This window comes from Scatophagus argus, chromosome 10 (genome assembly GCF_020382885.2).
Source record: "Scatophagus argus isolate fScaArg1 chromosome 10, fScaArg1.pri, whole genome shotgun sequence".
Taxonomy (NCBI): domain Eukaryota; kingdom Metazoa; phylum Chordata; class Actinopteri; family Scatophagidae; genus Scatophagus; species Scatophagus argus.
In genome coordinates, this window is record NC_058502.1 from 8,466,712 (window position 1) to 8,485,074 (window position 18,363).

The 18,363-nt window shown below is 42.1% G+C and overlaps 1 protein-coding gene across 1 annotated transcript; it reads left to right on the plus strand.

Moving 5' to 3' along the window:
* Positions 1–86: 86 nt before the first annotated feature.
* zranb1b (zinc finger, RAN-binding domain containing 1b) lies at positions 87–17,957 on the plus strand. Its single transcript, XM_046402272.1, has 10 exons — positions 87–825; positions 1,873–2,921; positions 7,784–7,971; positions 9,876–10,029; positions 10,968–11,039; positions 12,212–12,410; positions 12,917–13,037; positions 13,454–13,583; positions 15,639–15,868; positions 16,016–17,957. The coding sequence occupies exons 2-10, from the start codon at positions 1,964–1,966 to the stop codon at positions 16,232–16,234; spliced, it is 2,271 nt and encodes a 756-aa protein (XP_046258228.1). The 5' UTR covers positions 87–825; positions 1,873–1,963; the 3' UTR covers positions 16,235–17,957.
* The last annotated feature ends 406 nt before the right edge of the window (positions 17,958–18,363 follow it).

Genomic DNA, 18,363 nt, shown 5'->3' on the forward strand with positions numbered 1-18,363 from the left:
AAGTATTAATTATGGTGCATATTTAATTTAGGCTTGGGAATGTGTAGATGCCTTGTCAATGGTAATAATTCAACGTTACGAACTGTTGCTCAAGCTGCTATGCATTACTGCAGACAGCTTACTGCAGTATTTTTACGATGACATCATCCCTTATCCTTTTGAGGGAAGACCACGTGGTTCCTTGCCAGTAATGCAACAATTTGCGAAGCACGAATTAACAACAAACGTTTTATCCGTAAATAATTGGGCCAATCTACCAAAAGAGAAGCCTGTCTAAACGAAATTGTTAGTGTTATTACTGTGTCATTCGAGCCTGTTTTGCTTTAACGGAGCCTTTTAACAGTTGGAACGAAAGACGTAGAATCTGATTGGCCAATGTCAAGGGATACACAAAAATAAACCAATCAGCGTGTTTGGCAGATTCAGGTGGTAAATCCTGATCCTGCCTCTGACTGTAACACGGCCCAGAGCTCTCCGCTCTCCCCTCATAGTGTATATTTTAGCCCAGCCTCGGTTGCTTCCTTTCCCCTGTGCCGCCATTAAAGCCCGTCAGCTTGGTGTTTGGAAATCGGGAGAAGGATAAAAATGATTTAGACCGTCAAACAGACGGCCGAGGGACGGGACCGGGGAGGGGGGTTCGAGCTCCGCGATATGTATGGACCTTCAACTGCCAACTAAACGGCGCACCAAAGAAGTAAATATGCGGTTAGTATCGGCCAAGTGAGAGAAGCCTGAGTTCGGATTGGAGTGGGGTTCTCTGGTCTGGGGGGAAGCTCCTTTTCTTTTGGCTGCGGTGGGAAACTGAGGAGTGTAAACACAGCAAAGGTAAGGGCTTCAACGTTACCCGACCTTCTTGTGGGTAATAGGGGCCTCCCAAACGGTTACGGTCAGAGAGGAGCAAAACATAATCCCGTAATGTTAGCGAGCAGCCAGCTAGCTTGGCAGAAATTCTTGGCTGGCAACCAAATGAACGTAGTCTAGTTGTCATGTAGGGTAAAGATAACAGACAGCTAGTTTGGTGGTTCATTAACGTGTAACGGTTAAATACACAGTTGGCTATTCGACTGCTCGTTTGAGTTCATGCTGCATTCGTCTTGTTTATTTCATCCGAATTCCTAAATATATCAATATTATGCACGAAACAGTCTGCGAGTTACAAGTAAACAGGTTGAACTTGGTCAAGGTTCATGTTAGCTTTCTCAACACAACATGCAGCTCTAGTCAGTCGTATCTCTCATATGTGTTGAATATCTCACGGTGTGTTGGTAAACTTAGAGGCGTGGTGTAACTAAACAGTGCAACACAACTTCTATCCGCCCCAGCGAGGTAACGTTAACTTTATCATAGCAGCTCTTGAGTCGCAAGTTACGTCCAGAATTTAACACGAGCACATGTGGTTTTGATAATTCAGTTCCGTTTGTAGGGAATATGCTTTGGGGGGGGGCGAATTCAATTTAAGTGCATTGGTAAGTGTCCACCAGTCACGCGCCTCCCTGCTGGGTGTCTGGTTTCATATGAACTTGTCTCTTGTTACTCAGCCCGGTTGTAGGTCACATTTGCCTGGTGTATGTAATTTACTGTCTGTGTGTGTAAAGCCAGTGTCAGGTGAGGAAGTTAGGTGTGCGATGGTTCAGTGTTGTACTCCAAGTTGCGTTTGTGCCCTTGTCCTGGTGGGTGTTGTGACAGTGAGTGACCCAAGTGCAGAGTGGCACAGGGGCATGTAATAAAGCGTACTTTGTCTAAGTTCTGTGTAACTGAAGAAATTTACCGCTGAAAATCTGGAAAGTTTGCCTTTTTTCCATTATGCGGTGTGTTTCTTTGATATAACATCAAATTGCTTTGCTAAAATTGCCTTTTTTCTATGTGCCCCAGTGTACTGCTTGCTGTGTGATCTCCTTAAGAGTGGATCTGCCGAGCTGAGAAGCCCTCTGAACGGCAGGAAACCTCACTCGGCGGCGCGACGATGACCGAGCTGGTTGCCAAGTGGGCCTGTGAATACTGCACATACGAGAACTGGCCGTCAGCCATCAAGTGCACCATGTGCCGCGCTCAGAGGCCCAGCGGGGGTGCCATCATTACTGAGGAGCCCTTCAAGAGCAGCCCTGCTCTGGATGCCAGTCTGCACCAGTGGGACCCTGCAGGCCTCAGCAACAGCCCATCCCAGGGGGGCTCCAGCTTACTTATTTGCCCTGATTCTAGTGCTCGACCCCGTGTCCGCATTGCTGATGTACCTGAGACTAGTAGTAAGTGGTCTTGCCACATGTGCACCTACCTGAACTGGCCTCGGGCCATTCGTTGCACCCAGTGCCTGTGCCAGAGACAGCAGGCTCAACAGCAGCATGGGCAACATGGAACCCATCAAGGACATCACACCCAGCAGCCACGCAGCCCCACAGAATCACCCCAGACCTCAGGCTCTGGATGCCGCCCTGCTCCCCATGCTACCACTACAGACCCCTGTGAGGAATATAATGACCGTAACAGGCTCAATACTCATGCACAGCACTGGACATGCACTGCTTGCACTTATGAGAACTGGGCCAAGGCACTAAAATGTGTGGTTTGCGACCACCCTAGGCCAAATAGTTTACTAGCTGAACCCATTGAACTGGCATCAGAGCCTGAGAGCCAACAACCTTCCTCAAAACTTAATGAACAGGACAGGGACAACAGGAGGGGTGTTGTTGGGCAAGGAGTAGGGAGTGTGGTAGGTGGGCTTGGGGGATGTAGCAGCAGCCAGAGGAGGTCACCCCCAACCTCAAAACGGGAGTCAGAGGTGAACATGGACTTTCAAAGGATTGAACTGGCATCAGGCGCTGGGATTGGAAGCAAAGAGGAGCTGGAGGTGGATTTCAAAAAACTGAAGCAGATTAAGAACAGGATGAGAAGGACTGATTGGCTATTCCTCAATGCCTGTGTTGGTGAGTTTCAAGATTATATGACGTTATTCAAGTATATTCAACCTTTTCTCCTTGTGTTTTGTTATGTTATGAGGTGAGCGATGAGTTGACAGACTGATTTAAAGCAGGCCAACAGAGAAATGGCTGACTTTGGTTTTGTGTGAATAATGAATATAGTTTTACTATCTGCATGGTAATTGATTGCAGTCCAGTTTCTAGTCCAAGTCCAGGTGATTCGCATTCGCTTCCTGCTGGAACTGATACAGAACACACTTAGAAAACCCCTGCATGCAGCTAGTATAATACTTCCCTACACAAACTGTAAGTGTCCGGCCACCCACACTGTAGACTGGTAACTGTGCAGTGGGAGGGAGGACAAATATTTTAAGAAAAACAAATGGTTTCTTCTTTCCCCATCTCTCACACCACTATCTCACTCTTTCTCCTGCATTCACCATGACTACATAGAGTTTGTTCTGCACGCCCACTCAACTTTCAATCCTGTTATCTGTCTGTCTCTTTGACAGACGATTCTTCTGTGTTGCACTGACAGCACAAATTTGACAGCCATGCATGTATTTGATATCCCATTGAGGCCCCTGTAGTGATCGGTATTGTAGTTTTCCCCTGAATGTCAGAGGAACATTAGTGAAGTTAGTTTGCTTCTGGTCCCACACAGGGTCCCCTCCTGAATGTGACATGGTGAATTCCCTCATGTCTGTTTGGCTTGTCCCCTCGGGACTAAGTCTCATCTGGTCAGTATCTCTGATGTGAGTGGGTGTGATTTCTTTTAGCATATTCAAGGGTTGGCTCTTCTTATGTGATTAGAAACGTCCCTTCTCCATTGTCCCCTGAAGGAAATGGAACCCAAGCTGTGTCTGAAATCACTCCGTTTGCCACCTAATTCATCAAATGTCCTCAAACATGCTCAGTCTGCCACCAACAACAAACATTCCCCTATTACTTCCTCATTTAAATTATTTATTATTTGGACTTAGGAAAAACATCTGGTACAATTTCCCACACCAAAAATAGACATATGCATATTGTTTGTGTTTTATCTGACCAACTGTTGAAAACACAAAAATATGTAGTTCACTGTCATAATTCATCATATTAATTAATTCACTAATTGCTTCAGAGTGTCTGAATTCTTTGGCCTTAAACATTCCCACAATAGAATAATAAACCCACAATGCAATGTTTCGCCTTTGCTCCTGACATTATGAAAGTTACACTGCTGCCTCACCATATCTGTCAGCCATGACATGGGATGCTGATGATTGATATCCCATTTTAATGTTCACCATGTGGCAAACTATCTAGTATTAATTATGTAAGAAATAGTGAGTGAGTGAATGGGGTGAGATACCAGCTGCTGTCTCACAACTCGTTTTAGGAGTTCGAAGCCCAGTTGTGTTGTGGAGGGGCAAGTGAGTCGGCCCTGTGTTGCTAGGCAGGTTTCTCTGTCACTGACATAGGTATCAGTGTGTGTAAACACTGGACTGAAAGTTTATATAAATGCTCTACTTTCTAAAGGGACCTGCTGTGCTGAAAATAACACAAAGAATGCAACAGAAGTCATAAACAAATATGTCTTGGGCAACAGCAATGACCTTTGGCCCAGCAGTGTGAATGACCCTAGACCAACTCCCTAAACTCAGCTAAGGTCGCTTACATGTGTGGTTGCAAAGGTGCAGGAAAAACACTTGTTAACACTCGCATTGTTAATGGAGCTGCAGTGATTATTCGACTAATTGTTTAGTCGACCTTCAGAACGTTATAGTAGACAATTTTGATAATGGATTAGTGAAAATAATTTTCTGTGGAAGTGATTTCCTGCTTTTCTCAGTTTTATGTCATTTTAAACTGGATATGTTTGTGTTGTGGCTTGACAAAACAAGACATTTAACGACAGCAATTTGAAGTTTGATATACTGGGATGGACATTTATTCACCATTCTCATATTTTACAGCCCAGAAGATTAATTGATTAAAAGTAATCAGCAGAAAAATCAAAAATGAAAATGTTAGTTACAGCAGTAATTATTAATGGCTCTGGTCTATGTAGGTATTTCAGTAACAACTTGCCAACACGCACAGTATCAAGGAATGATTGATTTGATTGATGATTGATGATTTCACTTGTCTGCAGTGCAGTGCAGTGCAGTAATGAGTGTCAGTAAAACACAAGGAAATGAGACGGATCGACATATTATTATATAGCATTTTATCCTGGCAGAACAACTGCATTAATTCGTTTGGCAGGTACATTTGTCCAGAACGATGCACAAATAAAGTACAATCAACGCCACAGTAGATATAAAACCATTTGCATTGGGAACTGGTGAAATGATCTGACCATATTTGGATTGTTTTTGAATTGATTGGATTGTTATTTTTGTTTGTTTTAAGATAATTAAAGGTCAAATTACTTGGGGAAAAGCTCACTTCTGTAGTGTGGGAGAAACATAAAATGGCAGAGGAAGGAGATTTTTGTTGTGAAAGACAACATGGGCAGTTTATTTTACCTTGCGTCTATTGGCCATTTTTAAATACTAACTGGTAGACGTGCTCAGTGTCATTCATACCTGAATATACATATGGAGCAGCAAAGAAAAAACTTATGTCGTACATCTCAAAATCTACAAGCATTGTTCTGCCTGGCCGATTATCAGGTCTCATATCTAGCATTTTTCCGATGATCAGTTTTTTTTGTCCAATGTTTGTTGTAATAGTAGTAAAAGTAGTAATATGTAGTAGCAGTTAAAAAACAACATTTGTTTACAAGATGTAGTGGAAGTATACAGTAGCAGAAAGTATTTTTAACTACATCCTACATAATTTACAGTTTGTAGTTGAGATCAAAATGTGGGAGTTTGAAAATGGGTGTGGACCGACCCATGAGTACTAAGTGCTCAATGTAGTACTGACTACTCATTGGTTAGAACATCAGCATTTTGTGGCTGGTGTGATGTGCTACCATTGCAAGGTGGTCTCTAGTTTAATCAACAATTACATTTCAACTACAAGAGAGAACCTGACATGGTGGTGTATCCCCCCGCTCTGATGTGGCTGGTTTATCAGGTAAACATGCTCATCACAAATAGACTTTCAAGTACAAACATTTGGCTGATGTGCTGTTGCTTATTTTCCTATGACGGAGGTGGCCCCCATCCACGTTATTCAAAGAAAAGAACATGTACTGTGTGGGTGAAAAAAAAAGACCAGCATCACTTAGCCTGATGCATTCTGTCTCATCAGTCTGTCTTCAAGTGTGCGCCCCTCTGTGTTTTTGCGCCTTTTGTGTTCTCTAAAGGATCTGTGGGTACAGTACTGACTGCAGGGCTACAGGCACACCCACACTAATGGAGTGTTTGGTGGAAAGTGGTTGTGATCCCTCTCTATCACACTGCACTACTATTGTGTAGTTTCTCTCCTCATCTCTCACAGTGCTAGCCAGCTCCACATGGCACAGCGAGTCCTTCCACCCACTCCATGTCTCTCCCGCTCTCGGTCTCACTCACACACAGATTATGCAGCTGAGCATTGTGTGTGGTCCTTTGACGTGAGAACAAAAGCTCAACAGTGTTTAATTCTGTCAAATGTACGAGAGAATACTACATGGGCATTTACTGTGTGTGCTAGAAATGGAAAGAGAAATTTTGTGAGGTTTGGTTTTGTTCTCTCTTGTCTAAATAGTTTATCCTCTTTCAATAGCAAATCACTTTATCTCATTGTGTCACTGGTTTTATCATAATAACTGAGTCTGGTCTATAATAGAAAACGTTGTTTGTGTTTCACACAATCTTCCACTTTTCATTCTTAGTCGATTTTTATCAGTGTGTGCTACTGCTGTGGGGTTTGACTAAAAATATTCCCATCTTGTAGCCTCTCAGCTGCACCAAACTATTTGCACATCACCCCACCTTTTTTTCCCCAGTCCTGCCTTCATTAAAACACAGAATTGACTGAAAATGTTTCAGGACTGAGCATCAGATGTGTGTGTGTAAGTTCATGAACAAAAAACAAATATCACAGTTGAACATCTGGTGTGTGTATGTTAAAGGGGTGGCTTCAGTGATGGATCACTACAGTGATAATTTACTTAACATGATAACTTCAAAGCAAAAGACTGCAGACTCTTCTAGCTTTTCTGTTGCACGCAATCAAATATGTTTCTATAGTTTTGCTGTGTTGCTTATGTTTGACATAAATTCCTTTTGTCAGATAGTAATATTTGTACTTTGTGCCAGAAAAGTAAAGAAAACATCCTTCCACAGTCGTGGAAGATCTAAACCTGAAGAGTAAGAAGGGGGAAAAAATAACTGACAGATTACAATGTGGCCCCCCATTGTCTTTTCCCCTTGACTTCAAAGTCAGTGAAGTCTCGAAGCTGTTACAGCTGTGACAGAGATAAAGCACATCCTGATCTCTAATATTGTATACTTCATGGTTGAGCACAGTATGTCCTCTGCACAAGGTTGCACTGAAGATAAGTCATTTTTGTATCTGTTGTGCTCAGTCAGGATGTGATTCAACATGTTGACCGGTTTCTGATTTGATTCATCAAAAAATGTAAGCAGATAAACATTTTTGTTAATACTTTCAGATCATTTTCTTTGTACTAATTCTCATGCTGTTGATTCGGTGTTTTAACGTTTTCATAAAAAGTAACATGCTTTTAACATGAACCCTTCTTTAGACTTATTGTTAAATGCAAAACTGGTCTTTTTACGCAGACTTTACACTGCCCCTTTGCTTCTACTGTGGTAAATGTCTTCTACTTACTACTACTACTTCTAATATTCTGAGAAAATCTTAGTGTCAGCGTGGGCCACTTATTAATGTGACCTTTTTCCTTCTCCCCGTTTGTGTTAAAGGTGTTGTGGAAGGCGATCTGGCAGCTGTGGAGGCTTACAAATCATCAGGAGGCGACATTGCGCGACAGCTAACATCAGACGAAGTGCACCTGTTAAATCGGCCCTCAGCATTTGATGACGGTTTCACGCTGGTTCACCTCGCCATCCGCTTCCAGAGGCAGGATATGCTGGCTGTGTTACTTACAGAGGTCAGTAAAGACAACCAGTAAATTGCTACTGTCGGGACTCACCTGTCCAAGGTGTTGGCTGACAAAGGGTTATCGTTGAATTCTGTTTACACCACACACTGGACTTGCCCGCTTTAAACGTTTAATATACATATTGATGGATCATTCTGTGTTTCAAGTGCAAATTTTAAGCCCTTTCACAGTAAAAAAAAAAAAAACGGTTTAAAGAAACAGGTCAAACAGTATTCAAAAGCATAACAAATGTTAGCTTTTCTGCGGGACTTAAGTTAAATGAAGCTAAACATATGGTGAGCTTTGTTTGAGAAGCAAATAAATGGCTATATCAAGAAGAACAGTGGCAGCAGCACAGTGAGTAGTGCTGTTGTCTCAGTGCTCCAGGGCTGAGTCCAGGTCTGGGCCCTTCTGTGTGGAGTTTGCATGTTCTCCCTGTGCCTCTGTGGGTTTTCTCCGGGTACTCCGGCTTCCTCCCACACTCCCAAAACATACACATTAGGTTAATTGGCTACTCTAAATTGCCCCTAGGTGTGAGTGTGAGAGTGTGTGGTTATCTGTCTTTGTGTGTCGGCCCTGCGATTGACTGGCGACCAGTCCAGGGTGTACCCCGCCTCTTGCCCCTACTCAGCTGAGATAGGCTCCAGCCCCCCGGTGACCCTGCATAGATAAAGTGGGTAAGCGGGTATAGAAAAAGAATGGATGGCTGAATATGTGCTATCTGTGTGGTTAGACACAACTCATATGTTCACTTGTTAAAAAACAAAAAGGAGACCAAAAACTTCATTCAAAAATCAGAGAGTCTCCGGCAGAAATTACAACCTTGAATTATTGTTTGATTGAAGCTGGTTTTTGTATCAGAGATGATGCAGGTTTTTTTTTTTTGGTGAAGTCTGTTTATCTCAACATCCAGTGAAATGTGCTGAGAGGAATTTCAAGAGCAGAAGGTTTTGTAGAGAGGAAAGGGAGTGGAATTCAGCCGCACACTGTGCTCGCAGGTCAAGTTTTTAAAAAAATGTCAGATTCATAGAGTTTATAACAGCTTCACATCCTGGTCTCCATTGTGACGGCTGTTCCTATATTAGTATTTTCTTTATGTTGTTAGTGATTCTTTTGTTTCTGTTTCCTGCAGTGTACATGCGCTGAGGTCGAATGGAGCTTGCTTGCCGTCAGTACTGTGATCCCAGATTATCTATACACACACCTCTCCTCCCACACTCCCTCGCTGTCCCAGTTTTTTATTCAGAGGGGGTCAGTGAATAACTGCTGGACAATGCCCTGGAAAAAAAAAAAAAAAAAAAAAGAAACAGCCGACAACTGCCTGAACATCAAACGCAGAAACATTTCTTTTCCTCCTCTTTCCTCCTAGCGGCAACTGAGATAAGATTAGTGAAAGTAAAATTATCTTAGCTCACAGAGTCACCAGCCTAACAGTGGAAAAATAATTTCACTTTGAGCCTAGTTGCTGTTATTGTGTATGTGCAAATTTTATGTTCAGCAGTCATCGCTGACCTTAGGCAAACACTACAAGTCCTACAGCCAACACCTTTCCTCCAGAAAGCAGTCATGGCCGGAAGAGATTCAGTTTTTTATTCTTTGTATGTCAACTTCAGAAACCTGAAGTCTTCCTGATTTCTCTCTATGTAATCTTTCTTAGCAGTTTTACTCCCTGTTTCAGTTTCACTTAAATAAAATAAAATAATTCCTTATGTAGCCCAATATACACACATATACATACGTGCTTACTTATGGGCAGCTGAACTACCTTGAAAGCTGGTTTTGCGTTAGTTAACACAGCTTTATTTTTATTGTGTGGTTACTTGTTGAATACTGCTAAATTCCCAGCCTCTGGCTCATACACTCTTTATATACTCAGATTATGCTTCCTTTCCTTTATCCCCTCCTCTCTGCAGGTGTCCCAACAGGCAGCCAAGTGTATTCCAGCCATGGTGTGTCCCGAGCTGACGGAGCAGATCCGTCGAGAGGTAGCAGCCTCGCTTCACCAACGCAAGGGAGACTTCACCTGCTATTTCCTCACTGACTTGGTGACCTTCACACTGCCAGCAGGTTAGCGCCTCATCGGCAAACAAACAGACCAAATATGAACAAAAACATATGGTTGGAGCTTAAAAAAACAACTCACAAATTCATAAAAATCATAACACGAACTGCAGCGGCTGTCAGAGTGTACTTTATGTGATTTGTATAAAGGGGAGCCTAAAATTCTGGAGCTGAAGAAACCCAGTCTAGCCATCCCCTCCAGCTTGCAAGTGTGTGATAGAATGCTTGTTTTGTTTACTTGTGGCATATGAAATTGCTTGTTGTTCAGATGCTGATGGGACATAATGCTACGGTTGTCTGTCTCTGACTGCCAGAAGACAGAGGCTACCTCTGGCTCACTGTTTGAGTATTGTTCTTGCATGCTGAGTACACCAGCCCACCAACGATGGATGTCTCTTGTTCAAAACAAAGCTATGTTTAGCAGTTTTAGCATTTTGTCTCTCTGTAAAACTGCATGCATTCAGTGCTAATTCTGTTGAATGTCACTGTGTGCAATAGCTATTATGGCTTAAGAGTGTTGCTGGTAGCTAAGCTAAGGATTTTTGTTATGCAGTGTTCTCAGGACAATGCAGACCTTGGCTTCTGGCCACTACAGAAAGTCATTCTCTTCAGTTCCACCAAGTCAATGCATTCAATTATTTTAGCTAAAGAATAAGCTACTGTGTTGACAAACGCTCCAAGCATGCAGTGAAAGCTAATGGCTATTGTGGAAAGAACAAAACATGATGGCTTGAGTTGAAGTGAGACACGAAATAAAAATTTTCGAGGTGGCCTTTCAGTCATTTCGGATAAAAGTTTTATAATTTGTTTAAGTAGAGATTAATGCATTCATCAAACAAAATGTGAATACAACTAAGACTTAGCTTTTCCTGCATGTGTCTCCTTTAATAACCTCCTCTTTTGGTCTCTATCCTTCAGTTCTCTTCTCGTGTTTTTTCTTTCAGACATTGAGGACTTGCCCCCCGCCGTTCAGGAAAAATTGTTTGATGAGGTGCTGGACCGAGATGTACAAAAAGGTGAACTATTTACTGTATCAACTTAATGTAACACATGCTGTGCATACATACAAATGCAGCAGTTTTGAGAGAGAGTGAGAGAGACCAGATCAAAGATGACAACTACGGTCTGGCGGTTTGGCAGACTCAGGAGCCCCCCTCCCAAGCTGTACACTGTAATGAGAATGCTGCAGAATACTGGCGTTGCTGTTTTACTTGCATTTCCCCTCTTGCCAGCACAGTGTTTTGCCTGCCTGCTTGTCGCTCTGCCAGGCGGCCTGACTTTATTGTGTGCACCAGTTGCGTCTGGCCTAATCGGCCTAATTGAGTTTTAGGGATTTCTTTGATCCCCGTTGAATGAATGTACTTCCTCTCAGCCCACACGCACGCACACATATGTAAACAAATGTTTAAAAGGCATCGCTCATCTACACACAGTTTCTTTCTTTGGCGCCCTGCTTATTTGTGTGTCCTGTTTAATCAGCCCAACGTGTCAAATGTTGAGCACAGCAGTGCAAAGAGTGACACATATCCAGACACAAGGGTCAGTTAACTGCTTAAAGTCTGATAGCCCGGCCTTGTGCACCCTTCACCAAAAATTTTAAGGGTGTGCATTGTGTTTGCTTTTGTGTTTGCAAACCAAAGTAGCACAATGAAAGGAACGATCATTGCTAGAGGCTTTATGCGGTTGTATCCAGAATACTACTTTGTCTTTTTTGAGGTGTACAAAACCATATTGATCTTGCTATTCTGTTTTTGTTTTAATAAACTAAAAAGCTCAACTACCAAATAAATAATTTTCCAGAGATAAACAAAAAGTTGTTTCAAATTTTAAACACATGGTCACAGTAAGAAAAGAGGGCGTGCTCTGCAGAGCTGTTTGTCTCACTGCACCTCCAGCCCATATGCTTCAACCTGACGTCTTGCAGACCTCTGTAGACATTGTTATGTCAAATCCATTCCGTCAGGTGTGAGTAGTCATTAACGTTCTACTAAACGGTCCTTTCAGATGCCATTCCCTGTTTTGCAGCATAGGTAAAAAAAAAAAAACAACTATGGCCTCTAAACATCCCTCTACCCCACACAACATTTTCAGCACAATCTGTTCTCTTTGAGCTCCAGTAGTTAGTACCACTGAAAGGTTTTGCAGAGAGATGCAGCAAAATACAACAGATACCTCTCGTCTTTTTCAGAACTCGAAGAAGAGTCTCCTATTATAAACTGGTCCTTGGAGCTCGGGACTAGGCTGGACAGTCGCCTGTATGCCCTGTGGAACCGCACGGCCGGGGACTGTCTCCTCGACTCCGTGCTGCAGGCCACTTGGGGCATCTATGACAAGGACTCGGTGCTGCGCAAGACCCTCCACGACAGCCTGCACGACTGTTCTCACTGGTGAGATCTGCAGGAATACAGATTACAATGTGTTATGGACCTTTAAAAGTTGACCCACAAACAGCCTTGCATGCTGATTTGCATTTAGTCTGAGGCACAGTCAGACTGTGTTTAGACTGTGTAGTTTGCAGGTTGACTTATACACCCGGAATCCAAAGACTGGACTGACAGCTCAAATCTGACACTTTGGGCCAGTTCTTTGAAGACACACATTTTACAGCAGAGTAATTAACTCTCACTCTGTTGTAAAGTGGTGAAACAATTTGAGGCTGAAGACTTATTCTACGTGAACATAAGAACAACTGTGTGTGACTCATGTCTCTTTCTATGAAACTGTGGGTTTTTCAATGAGATAATTGCTATTTAGATATGATGTGTAATTACCATCCAACCTAAACCACAACAAAGATGGAAGGATGCAATGAATAGCAGTCATAAGGAGCTTTCAGCACAGTGAAGTCAAATAATGTCATATACAAAACTGTGTGTGTGTGTGTGTTCTACAGGTTTTACACACGCTGGAAGGAGTGGGAGTCGTGGTATTCCCAGAGCTTTGGCCTGCATTTTTCACTGCGGGAGGAACAGTGGCAGGAAGACTGGGCTTTCATCCTCTCCCTGGCTAGTCAGGTACATGCCACATGAAAGCAAACACACACACACACACACACACTAATATGGAGGGCGAGTGCTTGATGTGCTTAAAATATGACACACTTATGATGTATGAATTATGCAAGAAGCTTTACAGCTTTTACAGCAGTTTACTTAATCTGTAATGCCCTCTGAAAGTGCATCCTGTCTGTCATCAGCACTTCTCAGTGCCTCAGCGACCTCATAGAGTCAGTATTTGGGCGGATTGTTATTCTATCTGGGCGTGAAAGCACAGTAATTGTTTGTTAAGATTTCCATGTTTTAAGACTTGGAGTGTGCTGGGGCAACTTGGCACAGGGAACGTGCACTATTCAAGAATTCCTGCTTTGTAAGTTTCACTGACACGGCCTTTTTAACTTCTCTTTCCGTCCATGTTGTGTTTTGTTTTACAGCCAGGATCCAGCTTGGAGCAGACCCACATTTTTGTTCTTGCACACATACTTCGTAGGCCCATTATCGTCTATGGAGTGAAGTATTACAAAAGTTTCCGTGGAGAAACACTCGGGTACACCCGTTTTCAAGGTGAGTGGCTCGTACACTGCTTGGACTGATGTTTTGGTCAAATATAAAGTGAGTGCAGCTCCGTTCCAGTGGGCGTAGAAGGACTAGACTTCCTTTGTGAAATAGCTCCAGCCTACATGTGTCTGCATAGCTGACATAGCTGACATAACTGCCCCTCTGATCTGTCAGTAATTGCTATTTACAACATGTATCAGTCCAGTGTCTTTCAGTTATGAGATATTTTAGTACGGTGTGACTCAAAATAACAAAGAACATAACAAAAACACCCCCGCTTGTCATAGGAGCACATTTAGAAGTGCACTGGGGTGCTGGGAAGTGTTCCCCGCACACACTCGGATATGTCTGAACATATGTAAACCATCAGAACCCGTCGAATAATCCTGCAAGGGTGGAGAGCGGGGTCTGCGTTTATGGTCAGCAGTGAAAAACAAGCTGGAATCAGTTGAGTGATGCTGTGCAGAGGATGATGAAAGCGCTCTGTAATGGCCAACTGCTTGTGGTAAAGCCTGACTGATGGATCCGTGATTTACTGTTGCCAGGAGCTAATGTAAAACACACAGAAGGAGGCGTGCATATGGTCGCCTATAGGGAGGGGAGGAGGGCTCGGTTGAAAGTGGTGACCTCGTGAACCCAGTAAAAGCACAGTGGTTACCAGGAGAGGAGAAAAGCTAAACAGAGTGTAGTGTCAGTTACAGAGCTATTCATGAGGTGTGTGAGAGCTGCTTTGTGTATTATAGAACTGAAGAAACATGAGACAAGGATACAGTCTGTATTGTGTTTTGTGTATGACCTGTATCTCCTTCTGTAGTTAACCCTGACTGTGTTCAAACACATCCAGTAGAGGAGTTTAACTAAACAAATTTACTGTACCTAAGTTCACCTGTGGTATACTTAGGCTGTATTTGAATATTTCCATCTTCTCTTACATTATTCTTATTGTGTATTTCTTCATTTCATAGAAGATTTGTGCATTTTACTACACTAATGTGAGAGCTGTAGTTTCATAGAAGACATATGAACAGTTTTTAAAAAATGGCACATTGATGCTGACTTCACAACAGTGTATGAAAGAGTTAAAATCAGCTTTAGTGCCGTCCACTTTGCTGGGCATGCAGTTCTTTTACTTTTAATACTATAAATACATTTTGCAGTTTTTTTTTTTTTTTTACTTTTATGAGGTTTTTCAGTGCAGGACTTTTACTTGTAATGCAGTATTTTTCAACTTGAACACTAATCATAATTTAAGTTCACATTCACTGGATATTTCTTATTCTTTTTTTATTACATTGGTTTTTTTTACCCCCAGTTTGTCGTAAGACGTGTCTTTTTTTTTGTGTCAGCGTTGGTCAAAAATTTATTTTGTACTGAAGGGAAAAACAAAAACCACCACAGCAAAATGTCAGTCACAACATTAACACCTTTCTTCTGCGAACAAAGCATCACAAACAAAGTGGTTAATTATGTTGTCCTCACAGTGAGTAATGCGCTGTGCTGAATTCTAGCAACACTAATGCAGATTTTTGTTCTCTCTGAGAGTTTTGTTTTATTACACTTCACTGTAAAAAGCCCCAAATCTCTAAAGATCAAGGTGGGAACCCTGAATATGGTCAGAACAAATGCAGTGTTTTGGTTTTTTTTTTTTTTTTAAGTGGTAATTGATGCTAATTAAGCGTATATCAGTCAGCCACTTTGAGGGTGATCAACCAAGATAAATTCATTTTGAATTATTCTGAAACGTTCATGATGTATACAGACACTGAAATGAAGCCATTAGTCAGAAAACCGAGAAAGCAACTGAAATGTGCTGTTTTGCATTTTTTTGTCCAGTACATACACACTAATAATTACTTGTATTTCAGTGCTACACTCTGTGTAATGAGGACTGTAAAATTGATGTCAAAAGTAACAGACAATATATTAAACAACAATAATACCACATAGTGTGAAATGAATTGAACTTAGATGGACGGCGGACATCTCTTGTCTTCCTGCCTCTGCATTTTGGGGAAAGTGCTTTAAAAAACAAATCCTGTCTCCTCCCTCCTTTCCTTCCAGGTGTGTACTTGCCCCTTTTGTGGGAGCAGAGTTTCTGCTGGAAGAGCCCCATCGCTCTGGGCTACACGCGGGGACACTTCTCAGCACTCGTTGCCATGGAGAACGACGGCTTCGACAATCGCGGCGCGGGCGCCAACCTCAACACAGACGACGATGTGACCGTCACGTTCCTGCCGCTGGTCGACAGCGAGAGGAAGCTGCTTCACATTCACTTCCTGTCAGCGCAGGAAGTAAGAACCCATCCCACTGTGATTATGATTGAAGCTTTTTTGTTATGGACATAAAGCTTGTTTACTTTCAACATTTCTGCCGTTTCTCCTCTGTGTCAACATTAATGATGTGACTCCCTCTAATGGCCATATTTGTTTCTCCGTCAGATGGGTAATGAAGAGCAACAGGAGAAGCTGCTGCGGGAGTGGTTGGACTGCTGTGTGACGGAGGGCGGGGTCCTGGTGGCTCTTCAGAAAAGCTCCCGCCGCCGCAACCATCCCCTTGTCACCCAGATGGTGGAGAAGTGGCTCGACGGCTACCGGCAGATCCGCCCCTGTGCCTCTTTGTCTGACGGCGAAGAGGAGGAAGATGATGAGGATGAGTGACAAAACTGAAATGGGGAAGGGGGGAGGGGGGGGAGGAGGTGGTGTTTTTGGGGTTGGGGGGGGCGGGACTCCTCCCCCTTCCTCTCTCTTACACTTTTTATTTAGTTTTGTTTTCCTTTCCTGACACGGACAAACTGTGAAAACCTTCAGGAGAGGATCGAGAACCACAAGCCCCCCCCCCCACCCACCTTCCACCTCCACAGAAGACACTGCTGCTCTTCTAGCACACGCAGGCACTCGGACTTCCACCGTAAACACATTCGACACTTCACTCAGACCAACCTGAGACTGACAGACTCCACTGCTGCACAGCACAGATTCGGGGACAAAATACAGGTTTATGAATGCAAATGACCTTCCGATTTGTTTTTTTTTTTTTTCAAATATAAAGGAAAAAAGGAATCTTTATCCGTAGATGTAAATGCATGTGGTTGTTTAAAAAAAGAGTATAAGGAAAATATACCAGCATTGACTCAGATCAACACTTTATAACTGTTCAGTGTGGGCACTGACAAAAGCACACTTCCAAATTTATCTTTTTGATGTTTTTTCCAGTTGTACAAAAGTTGGCTTCTTTAGCTTTTTGTTTTTGAATGGGCAGGGACAAAGCCAATAAATATTGTTAACTTTAGACAACCAGAGATTGTGTAATAATAAATGACTTTAATCCTTAATGATAAGCACTGCACATTTATTAAAACATTTCTATATAAATACAGTATCATTGCTTGAATTAAGGTCATATATGAAGCTCTTGAAAAGGGAGATTTTTTTTCCCTTTACAAGTCAAATCTACACTCATTAAGGTTTAGCACACAGACGTTCATGTTGGATCTTGGGTTTACCTTTTTGCAGACTGATTGAGATGTGTGTGTGTGTGTGTGTGTGTGTGTGTGAGTGAGCGGTTGTGTGCATGGTTTTTCCTTCTCTGAACTTACTCTACATATTTATTGTTTGGAAACATATTTGAGCTAATAAGAGCTTTCTGTATATTTTTTTCTCCTTTTTTGTGGTTTTGTTAATTATTCTCTCAATCTTGATGAAGACATGTTGCACAGAAACACTTGCTGAGAGGAAAGACTCAATCATGACCATCAATGAAAAGTTTACTTGCGTTGTTGTGCGGGATTTAGTACCTCATCCGGATGCCTAAAATCTGGTGCTTTTTTTTTGGGCAGGCGAGTGTTGGAATGAGACGCGTTCAGTGTTGACGTAAACCCCGGAGCCACACACGTCTCATCTACTTTCTTTATATCCTTCTAGCATTTGTTGTCAAGTTCACCCTCATGGTACACATCAAGTTCACCTCCTCTTTAACGTCTGTTGTCATTATGTGAAAGCATCTTAAGTTTTTTGATTAAGGCTGTTGTGAGAGGCTGCAACATATAAAACCAAAGCTGACAGGGAAAAAAAAGAGAAAAAACATGAGTTGTCTTTACTTTTTTTTTTGTTTGTTTTTTTTGTTTTGCTGTGAATGTTTGCGTTTTGTTTTTCTTCCCCTTGTGTACTGTAACCTCTTTCGTGTTTCATTCAAGTCATACACGTTTTGGAGCACCACCTGTATGTTGCTTTGTATTTATGCAATAGTTGCAGTTGTGACTATGATGGTTTGTGGATTTAGGCCTGACTTCACTATATGGAGTGTAACGCAAAGAACAGGCAAAATAAGGAAAAAAAAAAAAAAAAAGAAATTAAAGAAAACCTTTTTGAATGTCCAACTAAACCTGCTTCCTGTTGTTAAATTTTGTTGTTTCCTGTATCAGTTAATGGTGTGATTAGACACACTTCATTATCATGTCACTAGATTTATGTCTTTGAATACGACTTTCACAGTAAGTGAATCATTATAAAATTTCCAAAGGTCTGCTGAAGCATATGTTTCTGTAGCGCCCTCTAGTGGATACAGAATTTGACATTCGCAGTACTAGAAGGTCAACTGAAGGTGATGAAACAATGAACACTTTTTACAAAAAACATTAACAATTAATAAATGGTTTATAATTCACTATATTGTAGTTAAGATTCTTAAGTGATTATTAATGCATGAAAATTTCCAAGGAAGCATCCATAACTGGCAAATATATTTCTGATATTACACACGAAGAAATCCTTACAGTGTGCTACAGAGC

Coding starts and splice junctions, on each gene's coding strand:
- zranb1b (XM_046402272.1), top strand. CDS start 1,964: ATGACCGAGCTGGTTGCCAAGTGGGCCTGTGAATACTGCACATACGAG. Junction 13,584..15,638: donor CGGGTACACCCGTTTTCAAG/GTGAGTGGCTCG, acceptor CTTTCCTTCCAG/GTGTGTACTTGCCCCTTTTG. Junction 15,869..16,015: donor ACTTCCTGTCAGCGCAGGAA/GTAAGAACCCAT, acceptor TTTCTCCGTCAG/ATGGGTAATGAAGAGCAACA.